The 20,530-nt window shown below is 40.1% G+C and overlaps 1 protein-coding gene across 1 annotated transcript in view; it reads left to right on the forward strand.

Annotated features, from left to right (window-relative positions):
* The window catches only part of COL1A2 (collagen type I alpha 2 chain), a 62,334-nt gene that overhangs the window by 11,367 nt on the left and 30,437 nt on the right, over positions 1-20,530 (forward strand). The window contains exons 6-27 of the mRNA XM_073002786.2: positions 1,165-1,218; positions 1,823-1,876; positions 2,415-2,468; positions 3,580-3,633; positions 4,480-4,533; positions 6,093-6,137; positions 6,499-6,552; positions 6,652-6,696; positions 9,400-9,453; positions 10,055-10,153; positions 10,256-10,300; positions 10,421-10,519; positions 11,980-12,033; positions 12,157-12,264; positions 14,883-14,936; positions 15,076-15,174; positions 15,754-15,807; positions 16,002-16,100; positions 17,092-17,145; positions 17,856-17,909; positions 18,598-18,651; positions 19,648-19,701. Of these exons, the coding sequence (XP_072858887.2) occupies positions 1,165-1,218; positions 1,823-1,876; positions 2,415-2,468; positions 3,580-3,633; positions 4,480-4,533; positions 6,093-6,137; positions 6,499-6,552; positions 6,652-6,696; positions 9,400-9,453; positions 10,055-10,153; positions 10,256-10,300; positions 10,421-10,519; positions 11,980-12,033; positions 12,157-12,264; positions 14,883-14,936; positions 15,076-15,174; positions 15,754-15,807; positions 16,002-16,100; positions 17,092-17,145; positions 17,856-17,909; positions 18,598-18,651; positions 19,648-19,701 (1,395 nt within the window). The remainder of the gene's footprint in view (positions 1-1,164; positions 1,219-1,822; positions 1,877-2,414; positions 2,469-3,579; positions 3,634-4,479; positions 4,534-6,092; positions 6,138-6,498; positions 6,553-6,651; positions 6,697-9,399; positions 9,454-10,054; positions 10,154-10,255; positions 10,301-10,420; positions 10,520-11,979; positions 12,034-12,156; positions 12,265-14,882; positions 14,937-15,075; positions 15,175-15,753; positions 15,808-16,001; positions 16,101-17,091; positions 17,146-17,855; positions 17,910-18,597; positions 18,652-19,647; positions 19,702-20,530) is intronic.

Below are 20,530 nucleotides of genomic sequence, written 5' to 3' on the forward strand. Positions count from 1 at the left end.
CCCTGGACGCCCCCAGAAGAAGGGAGTGGTAAACCACTTCTGAGTATTCTCTACCTGGAAAACCCTGAAAAGGGTCATCATATTATTATTAGATGCTAATCAAATTAGCTCACATGTGAAATGATCCATGCTTACAATTTGAGGGTCAGCACCAATATGACCCCAGTTAATATTGCCATTAATTTATGATCTGGTTTCTCCTTTCCATGATCTTTTCTCAACTTCTAACTAGTTGGAAAATGAATCCTCTTTCCATACATGCATACACATTTTACCCAGATTTTGGGAAATTTACCACACTGGCTGTGAGATCCTGAGAATTATAACCCAAAAAGTTAATTTTCCCTGTTTTCATGCTTCCTGTTTTCCCAGAGCCTTAAGATCACTATTAAGAACGGCCAAAGCACACAATGTCTGAAATCAGTATTAAGTTATGGCTCGAGTAGGACTATTGAATCAATGGAATTTATGGAGGAGTTGACTCTGCCAGTCCCCAGAATGGGCCTGCTCCACTAGTGATTTACTACTGGATTTCACCCAATGTGTATGTGTGTTACCTCTCCAAGTTCCCATTACCCATCTGTTTTGAGCATCCCATGTTAGGGTTCCTGCATTTTTAGAATCCCAACTGAAGACAAGGAACAGTAAGAAGGGAAAACAGGGATAGCAGATCAACTTGGCAGACAGGTGACATGTTCACGGTACAGTATTTTCACGCTAGTGAGAAATATTGTACTTCTGCTTAAATGATAGGAGTTATTTCTACATTTCAATTATACACAAAAGTTAGTATAAGCACATGTTGTCTCCAGAGTATATTGTTCTACAGTTCTTATCCGCCCCAATCGGTATGACTGATGGTGGGTGATGAAAATTCTAGTCCAACAGATCTGAAGAGTCTTAAGTTAAGGAAGGCAACTCTAGGGCTTCCAGATTGACTTTCCCATTTACCAAACCATCGGTCCTTCACAGAGTTGGGAAACATTGCTTTTTGGGAGTAAATAGATATTCTGAGAATTGTAATCCAATAAAGTAAATTTCTCCATCTGTGGTGTTGCTGGCTGGTCTTCCTCAGAACAGTCTACATTTGTTTCCTAACCTGCAGAGCACTTACCTTCTGGCACAATATTCAACACTAGGTAAAATGTGTTGTTCCCCTTCTAGGGTTCTCCTGGCTACCAAGGACCTCCTGGTGAACCTGGCGAACCTGGCCAAACAGTAAGTAAAACTATTCAAACTATTGGGGTGATTGAAATGCTGAAACACTTGTGTACATAAAAGGTCTGCCCCAAAGTTTATGCATCTGGAGAGTTTACTTGGATTGGTTGTTTGGGATTTTTACAAAAGAATAAAAATGGATATAGTTACTAATGATTTGCTGTTATTCTAGATGCTACACCTGCTCAGTTTTTTCAGAGCAGAAAAAAGTGAATGGCTTTATCCAACTTTTATAGCCAGTTTATAAAAGGATAACCACTGTAGTGGATTTAGCCAAAGGACTTTGACAAGGAGACAGGATCTTGCTAGATAGGCTGGCCATATTTTAGATTTCTGCAACTTTTACACTTTGTGTGCATAAAACTACTGAGGAATCTGAAAGAAGATTGAGTAATGACCATGAAGAAATCTAGTTTTATGAAAACCAATAGCCATTAAGTCTTGCCATCCTCTTCTTCTTCTTCACCACCCATGTGGGATAAGGGATTTAGAGTTAGGATCTTGTTTCAACCAAATAACTAATTCATATATAACATAGAAGAAGCTACTGTCTCATTAGAACTCATAATTTACTTTCAAATTAACATCGTACTTTTATAATTAGGGTCCTCAAGGTGCTCGTGGTCCAATGGGTCCTCCTGGAAAGGCTGGTGAAGATGTAAGTATTCTTTACATTGGGATTCCTGGAATAACTCACTAGGAGCCATTTCCTTACCCTGAAATATTGACCCACACTTCACTATCACACTCGTAGAGGACTTGAGGATACCATGCATCTCCACATTTCCAAGCGTCTGATAGTCCAAATGGACTGGATGTTCCCTTAAGGGCTTTGAATAACAGGCATTTTAAGAAAAACAAATTGAGGCTGCACTCCAGTGATGCTGTAGTAGATGCCGAAATTCCCACCAATCTTATTCTGAAGATTAAAGGAGAAGTTTTACTGCATTTGTGAAATGGAGAAAAAGGCATTTTAATCCTATTGCACAAATAAAGTCCTGCAGAGTAAAATAGGTCCTATCTTTGGTTTAGAATGATCAGTAGTCTTACCCTCTGATTGGGATTATAGCCATAAAAACATGAGATTTATGTGTCTTGAGTTGCATGGTGAAATACCCCATCTACACACTTTTTAAATAAGTTCAATTTGTTTGTTGTTGTACACAAGCCATTAAATGATTATCTGCTTTAATTAGGGTCATCCTGGGAAACCTGGAAGACCTGGTGAGAGGGGCCCTTCTGGACCTCAGGTGAGTGTTATCTCTTCTGTTGTCTTTATAATCTGTTATTTGAATGTAGAAATATTGTTCTTTTTGGTTGTTGTGGGTTTTTCGGGCTCTTTGGCCGTGTTCTGAAGGTTGTTCTTCCTAACGTTTCACCAGTCCTTGTGGCCGGCATCTTCAGAGGACAGAGGATAACACTTGTTCTTTTTGATCATGGTAATAATTAAAATGCACAAATATCTGTAATCGGCATGCTACTATATTATTTCAATAAATGTACCTTAATTCTGATAGGAAACTTGCAGGGATATATTTCAGTGATTTGGTTCTTTATCTTAGTAGTAGCTTTAGAATAAATACAATATTGCCTATTTTATCTGAGACATTTGACATTCCAGATGTTTACATTATTGACAGATATGTCAAAATGGCTTCTTTTGGACTGATTCTCGCAGAATATCTTAGCCAAGTACCATGCTGGGGTTACTCTAGAAGTTGTAAACCACATCAACCCTAAAAATGTTCTGGGTACTTTCCACATCTCTGTATAGGAACCAGCAAGTAGAAGCCCTCTGAAGAAGACAGGGGAAGGGACAATAAATCAAAGCCAGAACATATATATAGTCCTCAGTATTTCCAGCATTGGACTAATTATGAGTCAATGGGTGATAGGGAAAGCACCTTTGACTAGAGGTGAAGAATATGCAGTACTCATGTTGTCAAACCACAACTTTTGCTCATCATTATGTTGGTTTCAGTACAATCAAATATAGAAGACTTTAGCTCTGGATTAGACAATGCTAGAAAGTATCTGTATAATTCAAGAGAGCATTGAATATGTTATAGTTATATGCACATTAAATTAGATCTCATGGGGCATGTTTTAAGGCACCAATCTCTGAGTTGTATGTTCTGGATACTGGAGAAGTTACTTTCTGGGACTCCAGCTTCCAGAATCTTGACTGTCCATTCTGTCTAGAGATTCTGGAAGATGTAGTCCAGAAAGGAAACTTTTCCACGTTTCGGACAGTTTTCCAAATGTGTGTGGGGTGGAGACCATCTGCTTTGTCCATGATATATGGAATCAGTTATTTTGTTTAGAAAATAAAGACTTTTCTCTTGATGTTTTCTTCCCAAGGGTGCTCGTGGCTTTCCTGGAACACCTGGTCTGCCTGGCTTCAAAGGAATAAGGGTAAACATTTAACTGTGATAAAAACACCATTAAAAATAACATGCATGATACTCACCCCCTGATTAATTTGCAGAACAGTTTTTGTCAGAATCAGGGACTGTTTCTGTTCAGGGACAAAAGTTTAAATGAACAGCTTGCATGATGAAGTGATCTTCTAAATGTAGAGCCAATTTATATCACTCCACGCACCAATAGGAAATAGGGATATTCACTGAGTCAGTTCTGTCCATTCACCTGTTTTCAGCTGTCCCAGCATACCCAATAGCTTCTTGTGCTTGAACTCCAAAGATATATAAAGGTAACTGGCTTGGAAGACTGGAGGTTTACTTTTGACCATTTAAGGACAACATCAAGCCCTCCGGTAGTCAGACAAGAACTCACACTATTCTTGACAATTGGCCATATTGACTGGAGCTAGTGAAGCTAACAACATTGGAAGGTCATGGATCTCCCTAGACAACACCATGTTGATGTCCTTGTTTCATCTTGGTCCACCAAAAGTAACCAGAGTATCTCTTTTGACAGGAAAAGCTGCTTGATAGTTGTTGTAATTTGTAAAGTCACAGCAGGGCATGTCACAAGTATATGAGTACACCTCCTGTTTGGGGGGGAAATGCCCCAAATATTGCCTTCTTCAAATGTATATATTGGAGGTGTATACATTTTCCATGATGTTGCATGTTCTAATTCATTCATGTACAGCAAACCTCCCCCCTCCATCCCCATCCCTTTCTTCTGGATGTATGAGTGCATGAAACATACTGTTTCCTTAGGTGGGGAAAAGCTTCAGAGAAAAGCTTAAGAGTAACTATATGTATATATATATATATATTTCATTTATCCTAGGGCCACAATGGTTTGGATGGTCGGAAGGGAGAACCTGGTACTGCCGGTAACAAGGTAAAAAAGGATTTCTCTTACTTTAATGTGCATGGTTGGATTCTCCAAGGAGACAGCACACACCAATTAGTAGCAATGTTATTTCTCTATTTATATGCATATGGTTTTTAAAATGTATCAGTTCATACAGACAGCAGGGTTTTTTTAAAGGCAAATCACTCTATGCCATGAAAGAAGCATAAAAAGATTTTATCCTGAACATCTGAGACAAAAGGACACAGTAGGATAAAGTTGCAGAACAAAATACTATAATGAGAATTGTAGTAAATTAAAAAAAACTGTCAAAATGTACAGTGGTTCTAATTCTGATTCCTATACTGAGAACCATAAATCATGAGAAGCCACTCATAGGAAATGTCAAACCTAACCCTGAAAATTCCTTCAGGTCTGTCTTGTTTATTCACAAATAGTGATAATGGAGACCAAATGTCTATCTGACTTGCTTTATTCTCCTTTAGATAGGCTGGTTTTCATCTACTCCTTTGTGTTGAGTTGTCATTACATTGCTTCCAACTTACAATGATCCTAATAGGTTTTTTTAGATATGTGAAAGAGTCAGGGTGCACTGTTGCCCTCTCCAATGAATTTCCATGGCCAAGTGGAGATTTGAACTGACATCTCCTAGTCAGACTCTTTCCTCATCATATTACACTGGCTCTTAGTAGATGTAGTAGAAATGGAGCAGATGATTTCTGCTGGAATCTGTGAGAAGAGAATGACCCATAGGCCAAAATCCTGTTGCTAGGTGATGCAATAAAAGCATGCACAGCCCAATATCAAAGGAGTGACTCCTTAAATTAATGGCAGTCTGCTGCTACTGGTGACATTCCTGATGCGCTGGCACAGCTGCGCAAGAGGATACTGGCCATAGCATCAAAGCAGTTATCAGACAGAAGGTTCCTATGGAAACAGAAAAACTTGTAAGCAAAACCCCAGCTTATTCCAATGGGAGGAATGGGCTTCCGGTTCACCTGTATTGCTGAAATGACAAGGAGATGAATTGGCCTCCTGGGCAAAACATGACAGAGACCAGAGAAGGTTGAGGAAGAAGGTTTTATCTTTCCAGAACACTTCGCCCATTTTCCATGAATGAGATGCCCCCCCTGATATATACATGGAGAATCATAATTTCAACTACAGCAATTCATACAAAACAGTAAGACTGTTTTGAGTGCTTTAACTGTACTTCTTTGTGGATCAACCTGTCCAAATATGGCTAGTCACAACTATGGTGGTTGCTTTCAGATATCAAGCATATGGAATCCAGTCTAAAAAGTGTTGTGTTTAAGTGCCACAGAAATCAATGGGACGTAAGCTATTCACAAAGAGCATGTTTCGTTGTTTTCAGTGAGACTTTTTCTGACCTGCACCCAGCACTGATATGACCATTCTTGTGGTTAGCAAAAAGAGCTAATCTTGTAAGAGGTTTGTTAGATATAAAACTTTGGTGTTCACATTCTGTATTAGCTGAATTATTCCACCAGCTAGATAATACTAAGCCTTGCACTGAAAGGACAATCTGAAGTGTTTACTGAATAGATGATATTTGATATTTACAGGGTGAACCTGGTGCCGCTGGTGAAAATGGTACCCCAGGACAGCCTGTGAGTATTATCTGTTTGTAACCTACATGGTACTAAATGAAAGGAACACTGTTCCACTGTCATTTTTTTAATAGTCCACTAGTCAGATAAAGTAAAATAACTTGTTTTCATCTCTCTCGTAGTATTTTATACAATTTGATCGGACTACGTATCTTATTCTTTTGTAGATGACAGTTAATTCTGCATTTATTTATATACATATACATCCTAGTAAATTCAGTCTAAGGTGTGCATGGTTAACTTTGCTCAAAGGTGTATCTGGATGTAGAGAAAAGATAGGAATGATTAGTGTCGTGCAGGTATTTGACGTTGATAATGATGACGACGATGACATGAGCATTTGCATGTACTTTGTGTTTAGGGTGCTCGTGGTGCCCCTGGTGAAAGAGGAAGAGTTGGTGCTAATGGCCCTGTTGTAAGTGACTACCAATTTGGACAACCTTTCATTTAAAAAAAAAATATTAGTTTTTCAATTGTATATGAAAAAATTGAAATTTGCATTTGTTTCCTTTAGGGTGCTCGTGGTGCTGATGGAAGCAATGGTCCTACTGGTCCTGCTGTAAGTCCAAACTTTAATATTCTATCTGTCATAGTCCTGCCATGAATGACATAAGGTGTTCTGTCCATCACCTGAGGTTTTGAAAATCCCCCCATGTAGATCGTCAAGCAATATCTCTTGGTCTTTTTTTTTTTTTTTTTTTTTTGCTTACTAAATGTCAGAGAATTTCCAGAAGTAAAATTCTGTCATTTCCAGATAAAAAGCAATCAGCTGCTAAAACATAGCAGGAAGTATTCTAGCAATCATCCACAGACTATCTGACTCAAGGGCAAGAGGGCATGAGCTAAAATCTAGTACTGAATATCAATGTATTTAGCACAGATGGCTAGCATAAGTGCAGTCAAACTGCATAGAAACCCCAGAGGTCTCCTCCAGAATAATGCTGGAATTGGCTGTTCTGAGAAGTCACTCACTCACACACATGCATGCATGTGCACATGTATATGCAGAGAGTTTAGAAATCTGGAAGGCCCTTCTCCCCATCAGTTTTTTAAAATGATGGGTGCACACCTTTTGAGATAGGACAGCTTTGCTGACTGCAGATAAACTACCAGCTGCTGGGTTAGGGGACAAACCAGTTGGTTTAAAAGCAGTGTCTGAAATCTCTCTGAGCTGACTCCAGATATCTCTCCTATGAGGACATGGGCGATATGCAAAGGGAAAGATGGTAACAGGGGCTATGGACCAACAGTGCACTATTTCTGTTTTATATGCTGGCTTATTCAGTGTGCACCAGTTGACCCTGTCTCTTCCACCGCTGTGTAGCATCTTGTTCCACAGCAGACATGGGAGTGCACAGCTCCTCAGGCCAGAATTTTCCTTTCCTTTCCTTTCCTGGTAGGTGCTGGAAGAGTTGTAATGAACTTGTAATGTGGCATTTAATGCCAATTTTTAAGAAACTGAAACTCACTAATCTAGGAGGAGGGGGAATCATCACAGTAACGTTCCTTTAAAGGCATGCCATGTAACAGCCATGTCATGTACTATAATTTTATGTAGATACCTACAAGAAACAGGTGCAAATAAGGCTGTAGAAGTGTGCTCGGACAGAAGCAGGATTAACTACACCTCTCTTGTCAAAGATACCTGTGGTTGCCATGCAATATCTAGACCCTCAAAATAGGATATATCCTATATATATAGGATATAGCAATAGCTGCAAGTGATTAATTTCTAAAACAGAGATGCAAAAACTCCTGAACATTATGCCTCATGACAGCGTTCTTGCACTTCTCTGAAAATTCTTTTTTTCTACACCATCTCATTTCCATTCTGCCTTTGTGGCTCAGTTCCCATGGGGAATTAATTATGCATGGTTGCTTGCTTATATGGGTAAGCAAAACCAGGAGGTTGCTCCTCATGAAATTGCTTCCCTTGTTCAAGGTTCATTGCCCTCATGTCCTGCAATCACCATTAACTAGTGAAGCTTTGGCCAGATCTACTAAGACACCTCTTATGACCACTAGAAAACACCAACCAGTTCGAACACATTTCTAATCTATTTTTCCTCTGTAGAACTCAAAGCAAACAGACTCAGTTTTTGCTGTCTTCATGGACCTGCAAAATAAGGATTCAGTGACTCAACTCCTGTTGTGCTTTTGAAAACAAAGTATTGTAAGTTAAGAAATCTCCATAGACATTATCTGTTCCATACTAAGTTCCATGATTCGGTGTGCAACAGATAAGGTCTGCAGAGATTTCTTAACTTTGGGCAATTCATTTCAGAAAGATATGATATTTGTGCACAACAGGGTTTTAGCCAGCATGTAAGAAAAGTATAATGGGTTATGTTGAGCTTCATTGGTTGAATCTAGTGTGGTTTTGTTTAATGGCCACAGACAGAACTGCCACCATGCAGCAGTATTAACGGAAGACTTTGCAGGGTGGCTGTGTAAATAGGCATTGCTCATTAGCTATTGATACTGTCTTGCCTATCAGCATTAAGAGCTGCAAGCTATTTTTGGCTGGAGTAGATCATAGGGACACATCCATGCATGCAGGTGTGCACACTCTTCATTGTACTGAGATGACATGTTTTATCCAGGACCACCTGTCTGCTGAAATCTAGCAATTCCTAGGTGTACACTTTCACTGAAGTCAAATCTTCTCCCACCTCCCAGTAATCTCCACAAAGATTAGTTTTGCCCCAGCAAGCAGAAGTCTTGGAAGCAAAGGAGAATCACCTGTTTCATCAGTTCTCCTGAACAATGGGGCTGTGGGGAAACATGGTTGAGGTACCTCCAGCTTTGGGGACTGGCCAAGGGATGGGGGTGGCTCTAGGATCCCAGCTGATGTGCTTTGGCCATAATGCTTCAGTACGCTGCTCTGAATGGGATGTAGAGTATACAGGGGTTTCGTTTCATTTTATTTTGAAAAGCTGATCTAAAGGAAGAACATGAGAAAGTGTCCTATAGATATAGCAATGCATCATGGCAGTAGGTAGAGTATCTTAACTATAATCCAGCCTTTCCATCAGGTGTTTGTCCAAAAAAAGATGGTATGAGAACAAATCCAACCTCTTAGAACTTGCCTCATTCTCCAGTGATTCATTCCCCTTTCCATTGCTTGGAGACAGGAGACTTGTCATTTCAGCATCTACGTTAAGAAAGTATGCCATGATCATATCATGGTCATTGATTCATGCGTCCCTAGCTTTCTTTGCTATGTTTATTTGCTTTCTAAGACTTTGTCTCTTTCTTGCAGGGTCCCATTGGTGCTGCTGGACCTCCAGGATTCCCAGGTGGTCCTGGAGCCAAGGTATGTACATGCTGAATAGTGTGGCAGTAACCATAAAGATACCCTCTAGCAGAGATGCTCAGAAAAAATAATAATATTGTGACATTTTAAAGAACGTAATGTCAAAGCCGTATCATTTGAAGACTGTCACCTACCCTCCACAGCAGATATGTGCAATGCTGCTTTATTTATTTATTTGTTTGTTTGTTTGTTTGTTTGTTTGTTTGTTTGTTTGTTTGTTTGTTTGTTTGTTTGTTTGTTTGTTTGTTAGTTAGTTAGTTAGTTAGTTAGTTAGTTAGTTAGTTATTGGATTTATACCCCGCACCATCTGGCTACCAGGCCACTCGGGGAAGCTAACAACAATACAAACAACACAGTATCAAAACACAATAAAAATAAGATAATACAAACTTTCAACAGATACAATAACTAGTAGTATATATGTGTGTGTGTGTGTGTATGTACAGTATATCTCTACATTGCCAAAGTAAATATATCTCAGATGTGCATTGTTTTGCTGAAGAACCTGCCAAACTCTGGTCATGGTTATGAACACTATTTAGGTTGTCTACCACCTTGTGCTTGATGATTTATGTATACCCACAATGTCTTTCTCAAACAGGGTGAAATTGGTGCTGTTGGTAACCCTGGCCCATCTGGTCCTGCCGGTCCCCGTGGTGAGGCTGGACTCCCTGGTGCAAGTGGCCCTGTTGGTCCTGCAGTAAGTGACATTTTGCTCAATAAAAACTTTTAAACTCAGAAAACATGGTCAAGTGGTCATTTTAAAAAAAAATAAAACATCTCTTTTTTCTTTTCTTTTTAGGGCAACCCTGGCACCAATGGCATTAATGGTGCTAAAGGAGCAGCTGTAAGTATCCACATGTTGTTGACCTGAACATATTTCGTAAGGAATGATGTAGGTGCTGTAGAGAAGATGTTGGGATTATTTATGTCTTCTTTTCTCTTATTTCCTTTCTTTTTTGGACAGGGTCTTCCTGGTGCTGCTGGTCCTCCAGGCTTGCCAGGCCCTCGTGGTATCCTTGGAGCTCCTGGCCCCTCTGGCCCTGCCGGTGCTCGAGGACTTACTGTAAGTGATGTTGCCTCTCCTGCAGTTTCCCTCTCTGGGTAGTTTTCCCTTCCACGCTGGCAGGGCACACTTTCAAGGCCGTGTTGTTGTTTCCGTTTGTTTTCGCGCTCACTCACATGTTCCGCCTAAGGAGGTGCTCAAGCTGTGGCCTACGGCTTCCAGATCGGAGCACAGTTTTGCAATGCCCATGCTGAAACATTTGACCCCTTTGCCACGTTACGTATACATCAGTGACTGGCAGCAGTAAAATAATCACCACCCAGCTTCCCTTGATTCCATGATGATCCGTAAGATCCAACTGTCTACAGTCACTATCTTTTTATTCAACACCTGTTTCATGCTTGTCTTAAATGTCCAAAGCATTTTCTAAAGCAAGATTGAGGGAAATCATTGGACTCAAGCTCCCCTCAGGTTTGGTCAACATAGCCAGTGGACAGAGAGGATGGGAGTTGCAATCTAGCAGATTCTGAGGGTTATCTCTGCCTTAAAATACATTATTTCAATAATTTTTGCCAGAGACTTATGAGATGGCCACTGTTATGGTATTATATTATCGACATTTTGAGTGTGGGAAGATAGTGAAGGCTAAAACCACATTAGAGGTCTCATTTCATTTTAGTGTCACAGACTGTATTAACTAGACCAGCCTGTGTCTCTGAAGCCATCTTGATACAGAGATCCCAAGCTACAAGTTCTTACCTAACAATAATTGTGTGCCGTCATGTCAATTCTAACTTATGGCAGGCCCTTTCAGGATTTTCTAGGTAGAAGGTACTCAGAAGTTATTTACCATTCCCTTCTTCTGGGGGCATATTGGGACTATGCAGCTTGCCCAAGGCCACACAAGCTGGCTTTTCTCTCTGGAGGCACAATATGGAATTGAACTCCCAACCTCTGTCTCTGCTGTGAGATACCTAATTCACTGTGCTATCCAGCCAGCAGGTTCTCACCTAACACCATAAAAAATACCTTAAGGGGTAGACAGATCTGCCTGGTCCACCAAAGACAACAATGTGCTCTGTCAAATACATGACAAATACATTATGTCACAATCTTTTATAGTGGCCCTCTTATCCCCCTACATATCCTCTTCCTCTTGATATATACATAATGTGGGCCAGTGCTCCAATTGGTGGGGGACAGAGTGGATCTGGTCCTGTTGACATTTGTTGCCAGAGCTCATAGGTCTGGATTTTGAAAGACTGCCATGAGCCATGAATTGGGAAAGGGAGGGTATGAAGTTTCAATATGGCTCTTCAATCTCCCGCACTCCCAATCTGAGTCGTAATCCAGATTAGGAGCAGCCCAATTGGACCTTGTGCAAGTCTTTGTAACTGAGCAGTTTGCTGCTGTAATTCTTTGCCGAATGGAGAACATGTAGCTCAAAGGTTCAGATCAAGAACAAAGGATTTTTTTTCTAGAATGTTCACAGCTGCAATGTTTTGTTTTGTTTGTTTTAGGGCGAGCCTGGCCCTGCTGGATCCAAGGGAGAAACTGGTAGTAAGGGTGAGCCTGTGAGTATTATAATGTATCATCCAGCATAATGGGAGATAATCTCTATTCCACTTTTTTTTATAACCCTAGCATTGTCTTTTACTCAAAATGGCGGCTTTTCTGTTCTCTTTGCAACAAAACAGGGTTCTGCTGGCCCAGCTGGCCCTCAAGGTCCAAGTGGTGAGGAAGGCAAACGGGGTTCCACCGGTGAGCCTGGATCTTCTGGTCTTCCTGGCCCTGCGGGTTTAAGAGTAAGTCAATTGCCCCCTTCAAACAGAACACACTGGAAGTTAGCAGGGAAATCTTTGGGGAAAGCCACATATTTTCAGTGGTAGAGCTACACTTACAGGGAGGTCCCAGATTCATTTCCTTAGTATCTCAGGCCAAAAGGATCTGTGATCAGATTATGGGAAACACCTCTGCCTAAAACCCTAAAAGGCACATTGTATAGTAGATAGGATAGCTCACTGGATTATTTTCTGAACTGAAATAAGGCATTCCCCCTCCCATTTGATTAGACTGTCTGCATTTACCTATGTCTGAATGGACTTTCTAGTGTATAGTGCAGGGGTGGATCGTGGGTTGAGGCAGGGGCCACATGCTTGCGTGGCCTTTGAGCTCCAGTTAAAGGATCTCAGATAGCAGAGTTGGTAATGATCTCTGTCCAGAAAGACAATGGTGACTATTAACAGTCATGTTAGCCATTACTAAGCTAAGTAGATCACTAGTCTACAGTTTCTTATGTCTAAAAGAATAGCCCATGTGTAGCATCTTGGCAAAATATTCAGTAGCTTTCGATGTGTTCTAATTAATCATAGTATTCTTCTAATAAGTGATTACCAAAAAGTAATTCTAGGAATAAAAGTGAATACTGAGAAAGGAGGTGAAGTGATATTAATTTGTCTGTTCTTTTAAAAAAAATGTCTTTAGAAGTTAGCTCATATATTAGTGAATGAAAAGAGTACAGTACAGCCACTGTATGCAAGATTGTGAGCATTTATCCAGATGTGCTGAATTTGACTCAGTAAGGAATGGGATTTTCCATTGCTGGGTTTGCAATGCCAAGAATCCAATAAAGGTCTGGGGGGGAAATTAATGTGTTCCATTTTAGCCTAGCCTGCATAGCAGGCAGTGATCTAAAATGGAATAAAATAGGAAAAGTAAAGGAAAGTATGCTATAATGCTTAGGTTCAGTTCTGGTAACAGTGAGAATTTATTTGCATATATTTGTAAGAGTTGGATATCTCCTATATATGAACTCTGACCCTACATAGCTGTGGAAATACAGGCCTGGATCCAAATGCTAGTCTCAGTTATAGTAGACATAATGGACAAATAGACTTCACATGTCAATTTATCATGTAGCAATTGATTCAGGTGGTCTATTCCATTTGCAGTGAGTGGAGCAGGACCTCTTTATCTGCTGGATCAATATCAACAAATTCAAGTTCATCACAACCTTATATACAACATGCAAAGGTGCAGGCCTTGTGGTCATTTTCCTGCCCTCTTGTGGCCTGTGTTCCACCTCCTTGTATGCTGTATATCGGGCTCCCTACTATCCATGGCTTTAGGGATTTGTGGTACATCATGGAATGGATCCCCTTCTATAATTGGATTTAGGCCAGACTGTGTGATATGGAAACGAGCTGCTCTTTCTGAACCCAATTTGTGTTATTAATCTCTGGTTCTGGGAAGAGAAACAAGTCACATACATCATGTGCAGTGTTTTTCAAAACAGTTTCTATTTTTAGATACAGAGTTAATACACAGGAGTGCTTCCTTTAGCAGAAAAATACACTTTTTAAAAATTTGCCCAAACCAGTAGCATTGGAATAAACCATAAATTGGATAAATAGTTCATTATCAAAGTTCCCAAACTCATATATGACTTGTGGTGCTTCCCAACACCCTCTACCATAGTCATAAGAGGACTGTGTGATAATGTCATGGGAAGGTACCATTTTAATAGTCACAAAAGTGTTCCACTTTGTGTTTTGTTTTTTGTTGTTTCCACATTGGATAAATTTTCATCTGCTTTTAAAATCAATGAATAGGACTCAAAGGCATAGAATTGTAATTAGGAGGGTCCCCAAGGGTCTCCCTGCTGGCGCAGGATATCTACGGCTAAAGCATCCCTGGCAGATCACCATCTAGACAGAGATTTGACAAAAACCTGGGCAAAATATCTCAAGATTAAAGACATGTCCCTTTGATCCTAAGGTCAGGTAGTTAGTGCACAGTTGTGTCACTCTTGATTAAATCAATTGAGAGGGCTGTCCCAACCCATTTCAGTTGATTGGATCAGGATCCATTCTCCAGAGCTAATAAGAAATGGTACATAACCTTCATAGACTATGCAGTCGTGGCTGATAGTGCATGCTGAGTACAGCAATCATACTGGAGCCATCGTGTTTCGCTCTGTGGGATGTTTTCCATTCTGTTGCTTGTATTCTACAGAAGTAGCTCTAGTCTCAGCCTTTGGTCCTCCAGATATTTTGGATGATAATTCTCAGATTCCTTCACTGCTGGCTATGACTGTTGGGAGCTGAAGTCCACTAACATCTAGGGACCCAAGTTTGAAAACCATGGTTCTAAAGTTCTATATATGTTGGTAGCAGTATATTGAAAATATGCAAGAGGTAGGGAGATTTGATCTTAAATTTGCAACCACACTCCAGCTACCTATGCATGTCTTGAATGAAAGTTGTGTTGTAAATTGATAGAGAAAGTTGAGCCATCCACTATATAGCCCATCACAAAATGTCAAGCATTCCTTTGAATCTATAACCATAGCAAGCCTTGTCTTTTTTTGCCTTCTGGCTGAAACCTTTATGTTTCTGAGCAGATCTTTTCATTTTCTTCATAGGGTGTTCCTGGATCTCGTGGTCTCCCTGGATCTGATGGCAGAGCTGGTGTTATTGTAAGCAGACAACTACTTCTTCTGTTTTTCATCAGTTTTACAAATTAGTCAAGTAGGCATTTTTTCCCCTACAGGGCAGAGAAACATTGATCTTACCACTATTCTTGTTCCCACTGATTTTGAGCATCTCTCTTTGCAGGGACCTGCCGGCAACCGTGGTGCTACTGGTCTACCTGGTGCTAAAGGTCCCAACGGTGATACAGGTCGCCCTGGTGAACCTGGTCTGATGGGTGCAAGAGTAAGTATGGGTCAGGGTGGTGTATGTGACTTTGTAAGGCAGCAGCATCCAAATAAATTGATGGATGTAATAAGTTTTAGAACCCCTTTACATTCTGAAACTATATGGCTCAGTGACCCATTTTAAAAAAATGTTGTACACTTCATGGCAATTTAAATAAAGTTTAGAATTTCTAATGATGAGGGTTCTTTTTAAATTAAAAAATTTTTTAACCTTTCACAACTGTGGTGGGAAGTAGATTACTTATATTTCTATCTACAGATATAAAACAGCGACCGCAATCCTGTGAACACTTAGGTTGCAATCCTATACTCACGTACTTGGGAGCAAGACTCATTGAACTCAATGGGATTTGCTTCTAAATAGTCACATATAATATTACACTGTTGCTTGGGATTTATTATACGGAGTTCAATGGAGACATTTTCTGGTAAACATCTGTGATTTGTAGATAGCAGCACACCACTTTATTCTCTTTATCCATGTATTTAAGCATGCATGAGAGAAGAAAATTGATCAAGTTGTATTCCAGTTTCAAACAGGCCAAAAGGCAATATTAAGCTGAACTGTGTTTTTTAGGGTCTCCCTGGTCAATCTGGAAGCCCAGGACCTGCTGGCAAAGAAGGTGCTGTTGTAAGTATCTCACACCTTTTGCTTGATTTTAATGGCCTTTAGATTGTTCCTGGACTATTGATGTATCAAGAGATAAAAGAAGCAATAGAAGAGAGTGCATTGCTCAGATAGTTCAGGTAGTTTTAAATGAAATAGCCATCTGCGGGCAATGAAGCTGTGCACTTAGAATAAGAATTGTGTGCTTTTCCTTTTAGGGTCTGCCTGGTGCTGATGGTCGTGCTGGCCCCATTGGTCCAGCTGGTCCAAGAGGTGAACCTGGCAACATAGGATTCCCAGGACCCAAAGGTCCCAATGTAAGTACTGTGAAGCTTGATTGTGTCATTGAATAACAACACAACAGCTTAAAGAGTTGTCCATGGCATCATTCTCACACCGTTGCATTTAATGCTTCTAATATTCCAGCAGTGAACACCAATCTGGTATTCCTAGTGTCCTGTTAAAACAGTAATCAGCCTCTGGCTTGACTGACATTGGCCTCCCATTCCAAACTTGGGTGCTAAGACCACTAAATGTCCCTAGTTAAAGTCTACAAGGCTACACTGAAATTTCCTTTGCTTTACTCTGCCCCTTGTTGTGATCATCTGCAACCCTGTTTACTTGCTTACTTATTACATATTTGTCCAGTTTTGACTAAAAATAGCATTCAGATGGCTAACAGTATCATTAAAACCATTTAAATTAGTAATGCTATTTACAGCATTATAGTTGATTAAACAATTAAATGGCGGTATTGACAAGATGCATTTTCATGCCTTCTTGAGTGCATTGAGGGTGGGAAGCAATCCAACTCTTTTTTCCTTTTCCTTTTCTTTTTTGTTAAGTACCAAAGCTTATATATGCTTTCACAGGTTTGCAGAGCGGGGGGAAATCAGAGATGATCTTGGACAAGATGCTGTCAGTGTGGGCTCTGCCCATTCAGTACTGTCTCACAGTCCCCGCCAAATTATTGCTTCCTGGGAAGAGAGGTGATGAATCATGTGTCATCACCAAGTGCCGCTTGTCTTGCTTGCTACCTCTATTTACCTATCCTTTCTGAATCAGTGAGCAACTTGGTGCAGTCATAAGCAGAAATTGTATCAGATCCAGGGACTTCACACAGATGGTGGGCCTCCTGCTTGGGGCAGGGAGGCTAGCACATGTCCAGCCATTCTAACCCCTGATATTTCTGTCCTGATCTTGGAGTATATGAGAGGTTTTTTGAAATACATATGTCAAATTAAAATAACTTGACTAAAGCTATGTTGCATTCTGATCCAATGTAATTTTCTTCTCTTTCTGTCATAGGGTGAACCTGGCAAACCTGGTGACAGAGGCAACGTTGGTGTTACCGGCTCACGGGTATGTACAACTCCTTTCTATCCTGTACCCCATTTAGGGGTATGTCATTTATGCAGAGATGTTCAATATCTGTGAGAAAGACCTGTAGGTTATGGAAATAATTTATAAATGCTAGCAAGCTAGGTATATATCTAACTCACATTCAATCACCAGAGGCTAATATCTTGCATAATCCTCAATAGCATGACATTTTTTTTCCTTTCATATGATTGCTGAAAATGAAAATAGACTTGGTCTTCGAGCATCCTGCAGATAAATAAATAGGTTTATAAACCTATCCCATTAACATATTGTTTATTATTCCCTTATTTTTAATCCAAGCCAGGCAATTTTTTTTTGAAGAACGATGTGTGCAAGGGAGGGTATGTGTGTACATGGGCATGAGTGCAAATGCACAAACATGTGCATACACTACCAAGTAACTTTTGCATATGATCAGTATTAAAGCAGAATTTGAAAAATTCACTTTTCTGGACTATAACTGCAGCCAACATGGCTGTCTACAGATTTGATCCTTGGCATTATTACAATTCCAAGCTCTGGATGAAAGTCTATAGATCACATTTGATGAAGCAAGAAAACTTTAATTATTGTGTAGGTATCTATCAACAATTCTGAGACCTTTCTCTTTTTGCCAGAAAAATAAACATGCTATATGTTTCAGAGGAAGACTGTGTAGACCTTATTTAACTAAAGCTCTATTGTTCTAGGGTGCACCTGGTCCTGATGGAAACAATGGAGCTCAGGGAGCACCTGGTGTCATTGTAAGTACACAATCATAATTGTTAATCTCGGATGAAAACAAATAGAGCTCCTATGCCCCTCAGAGTGGCTGTCCATTAATTTCAGTGGGGAACATTGTTCTGCACATGCAATCCCAAGGTAGCCTCTGAAAAACAGGGGGAATACCTGTTTCATTACTTCTGTTTGGATGTCACAGTAAATTGAGTTTTTGCAGGACAGCAGTGAACATCAGCAAGCCTCAGGTTTCAGTGCTATCCACTCTTCTTTTCTGTTCTAGCACAGCATACAGGAGGAGAATTCCAATTAGATTACATTTGGACACTATACTAGATTTTGATTCTGGTTTGATTAAACTAGCCATTGTCATAGACTGTGGTCTGAAGTTGTGTCAATTCAAATAAACCATAGTTAAGAACAATCATAATTAGCGAGGTTCAGACAACCAAACGTACATGTTTTGCTTATTCAAAAGCAGAAATAGAAGCTTTGATACTCTTCCTCTCAGCCACAATGGAAATAAAAGGGGAGGAGATCCAGTATGAGAGTCTCACCTAGCTTTATTCCATCATAATAATGGTAGTTAAATCATAGTTTATTGTAATGTCAAAATACAGCCGCTATAAACTCTCGGTATACAAACATCATTATATCTCTGTCTCTATACCTCTACTTTAAGTTCATCACTCTTTTGTGTTTTATTTTCTCTAGGGCAATCCTGGTCCTAAAGGTGACGCTGGTCCAGCTGGTCCTCCTGGCTTCCAAGTAAGTGAAGTTATGATTAACCAAATACCAATTTGTTTGGTATTTGGCACACTTGAAACAAACAGTGTGCCACATCTCAGTACATTTTAATTAATATGTAGTAACACACATATACACAACGCCATGACTGAGGGTGATAGAGACTTAATTAGCCTGCCAGCAAGGTTGATAATAAATGATTATGACACCTTGCTGAACCTGAGACACTGATTAGCTCAGCTCGCTCAGCTAGTTAGCACCTTAAAATAACAGGTCAAGATTAGTGACATTCTTTAAAGCCTCTTCTACTTATGTCTGAACATGCACATACTTGAAAGTAAACCGTGCCCAGCTTTACCTATTCTTTTCACTTTGAGCTTGAATATATGTAGTAGCATTTATGGAGATAAGAGACCCGCAGTGAATGGTTCTCATCAGATAAAATCAGAAAGTAGAAAACACAGGCTTCTCACTGTTTATGATGTCTTTAGGCACATCTGAAATGAGTGGTTGGTCAGCTGAACTGAGTAAGCATTTCCATTTATAAGAAACCACAGTACAGTAGTGCTAGGCCTATAAATACCGTTTCCAAACCCAAGTTTCTCCACATGATCTCAAACTCTCATCAGCCCCAGCTAGCATCACCAGTGGCGAGGAGCAGTGGAGTTGTAGGCCAAATCATTTGGAGAAAACAAGATTTGAAAGGCCTTTGTAAAGGAACTAAGCTGTCTTGCCCACTGCTTTGCTTTCATTTTAACATGTTAATCTCAGAGGTTATTGAACACACTTCCATGCAGGTGGGGCTAAAATAAAGTCAGATTTCTGAGGTGCATAGAAAAGGCATTAGGCTGAAGACTGTGAATTTGATTCTCCATTCATAGAATAGCAAAAATTCCACGAATGCAAGGATATTTGCTAATGCTTTACTGCAGGACTGGCAGGTTCTCTTGCAACAATTTATATTGCATTAGAGAATGGCTCATGATTGTTTTTACTTCATTTCCTCCTTTCTTTTAGGGCCTTCCAGGTCCCTCTGGCCCAGTTGGTGAAGCTGGCAAGCCTGGTGAAAGGGTAAGTAGTGAACACACTCATTTGCAAATGAAACACCATCATATGTCCTACATAAGGGCCAGAGACACAGCCAAAGGGAGAAAGTCCTGGTTACCCATATCAAGACTGAAGGATGCCTATGATGATGATGAACACTGAAAATATTCTCCTTTCCTCATATTGCTATGTATGTGGCCTTTAATGTGCCAGGTACAATAGCGGGTTCAAACAATTAAAGGACATGACCTAAAAGTTCTGGTTTTATGATGTTCCTGTGGAGGTAAACCCCACAACATAGTTAAATCCCATTTTTGGCTGTATGTCTCCCACTGTAAACACAAGACATGGTGGTCAGAAACAGCAGCCCATTACTTCCTAATCTTGACCTGAAATTCACCTCTTTCAAACAGAGGGATAAGGCAATTTAGTGTACCTATTGTGCGCTATTCCAGCCAACATTTCCTTGTCTCTAGTCATTCATCTGTGTAGAATATGCCTCATTCACCAGTGTGGAATACACTGTTAATCCTTAGACACGTGGATATTTAGTCATATAATAAATTAGTAGCTGTTCCCCCTCCACCAGAAATATGCATGGTCTTAAACTGATGCCTTGTTTAATGTTGACCAGTCTTTATTTTCAATCTAAATCACTCAGGGTGGTGTTTGTGATGTTCCCCCCACTTTTTAATCCTTGGAGTAATCCCTTGAGGTTATACTTAATCTGAGAGACAGTTCTGGTCCCAAGGGTTGTAAGCAACATTCCCTCTAGGTTTCTGTCCCCTGAGCAGGAGCATTGCTTTGTGAGTGGGGGGGATGGGGGCTTCATTCAAAACAGGAAGTAAACAAA

Source organism: Pogona vitticeps, chromosome 6 (genome assembly GCF_051106095.1).
Source record: "Pogona vitticeps strain Pit_001003342236 chromosome 6, PviZW2.1, whole genome shotgun sequence".
NCBI lineage: Eukaryota > Metazoa > Chordata > Lepidosauria > Squamata > Agamidae > Pogona > Pogona vitticeps.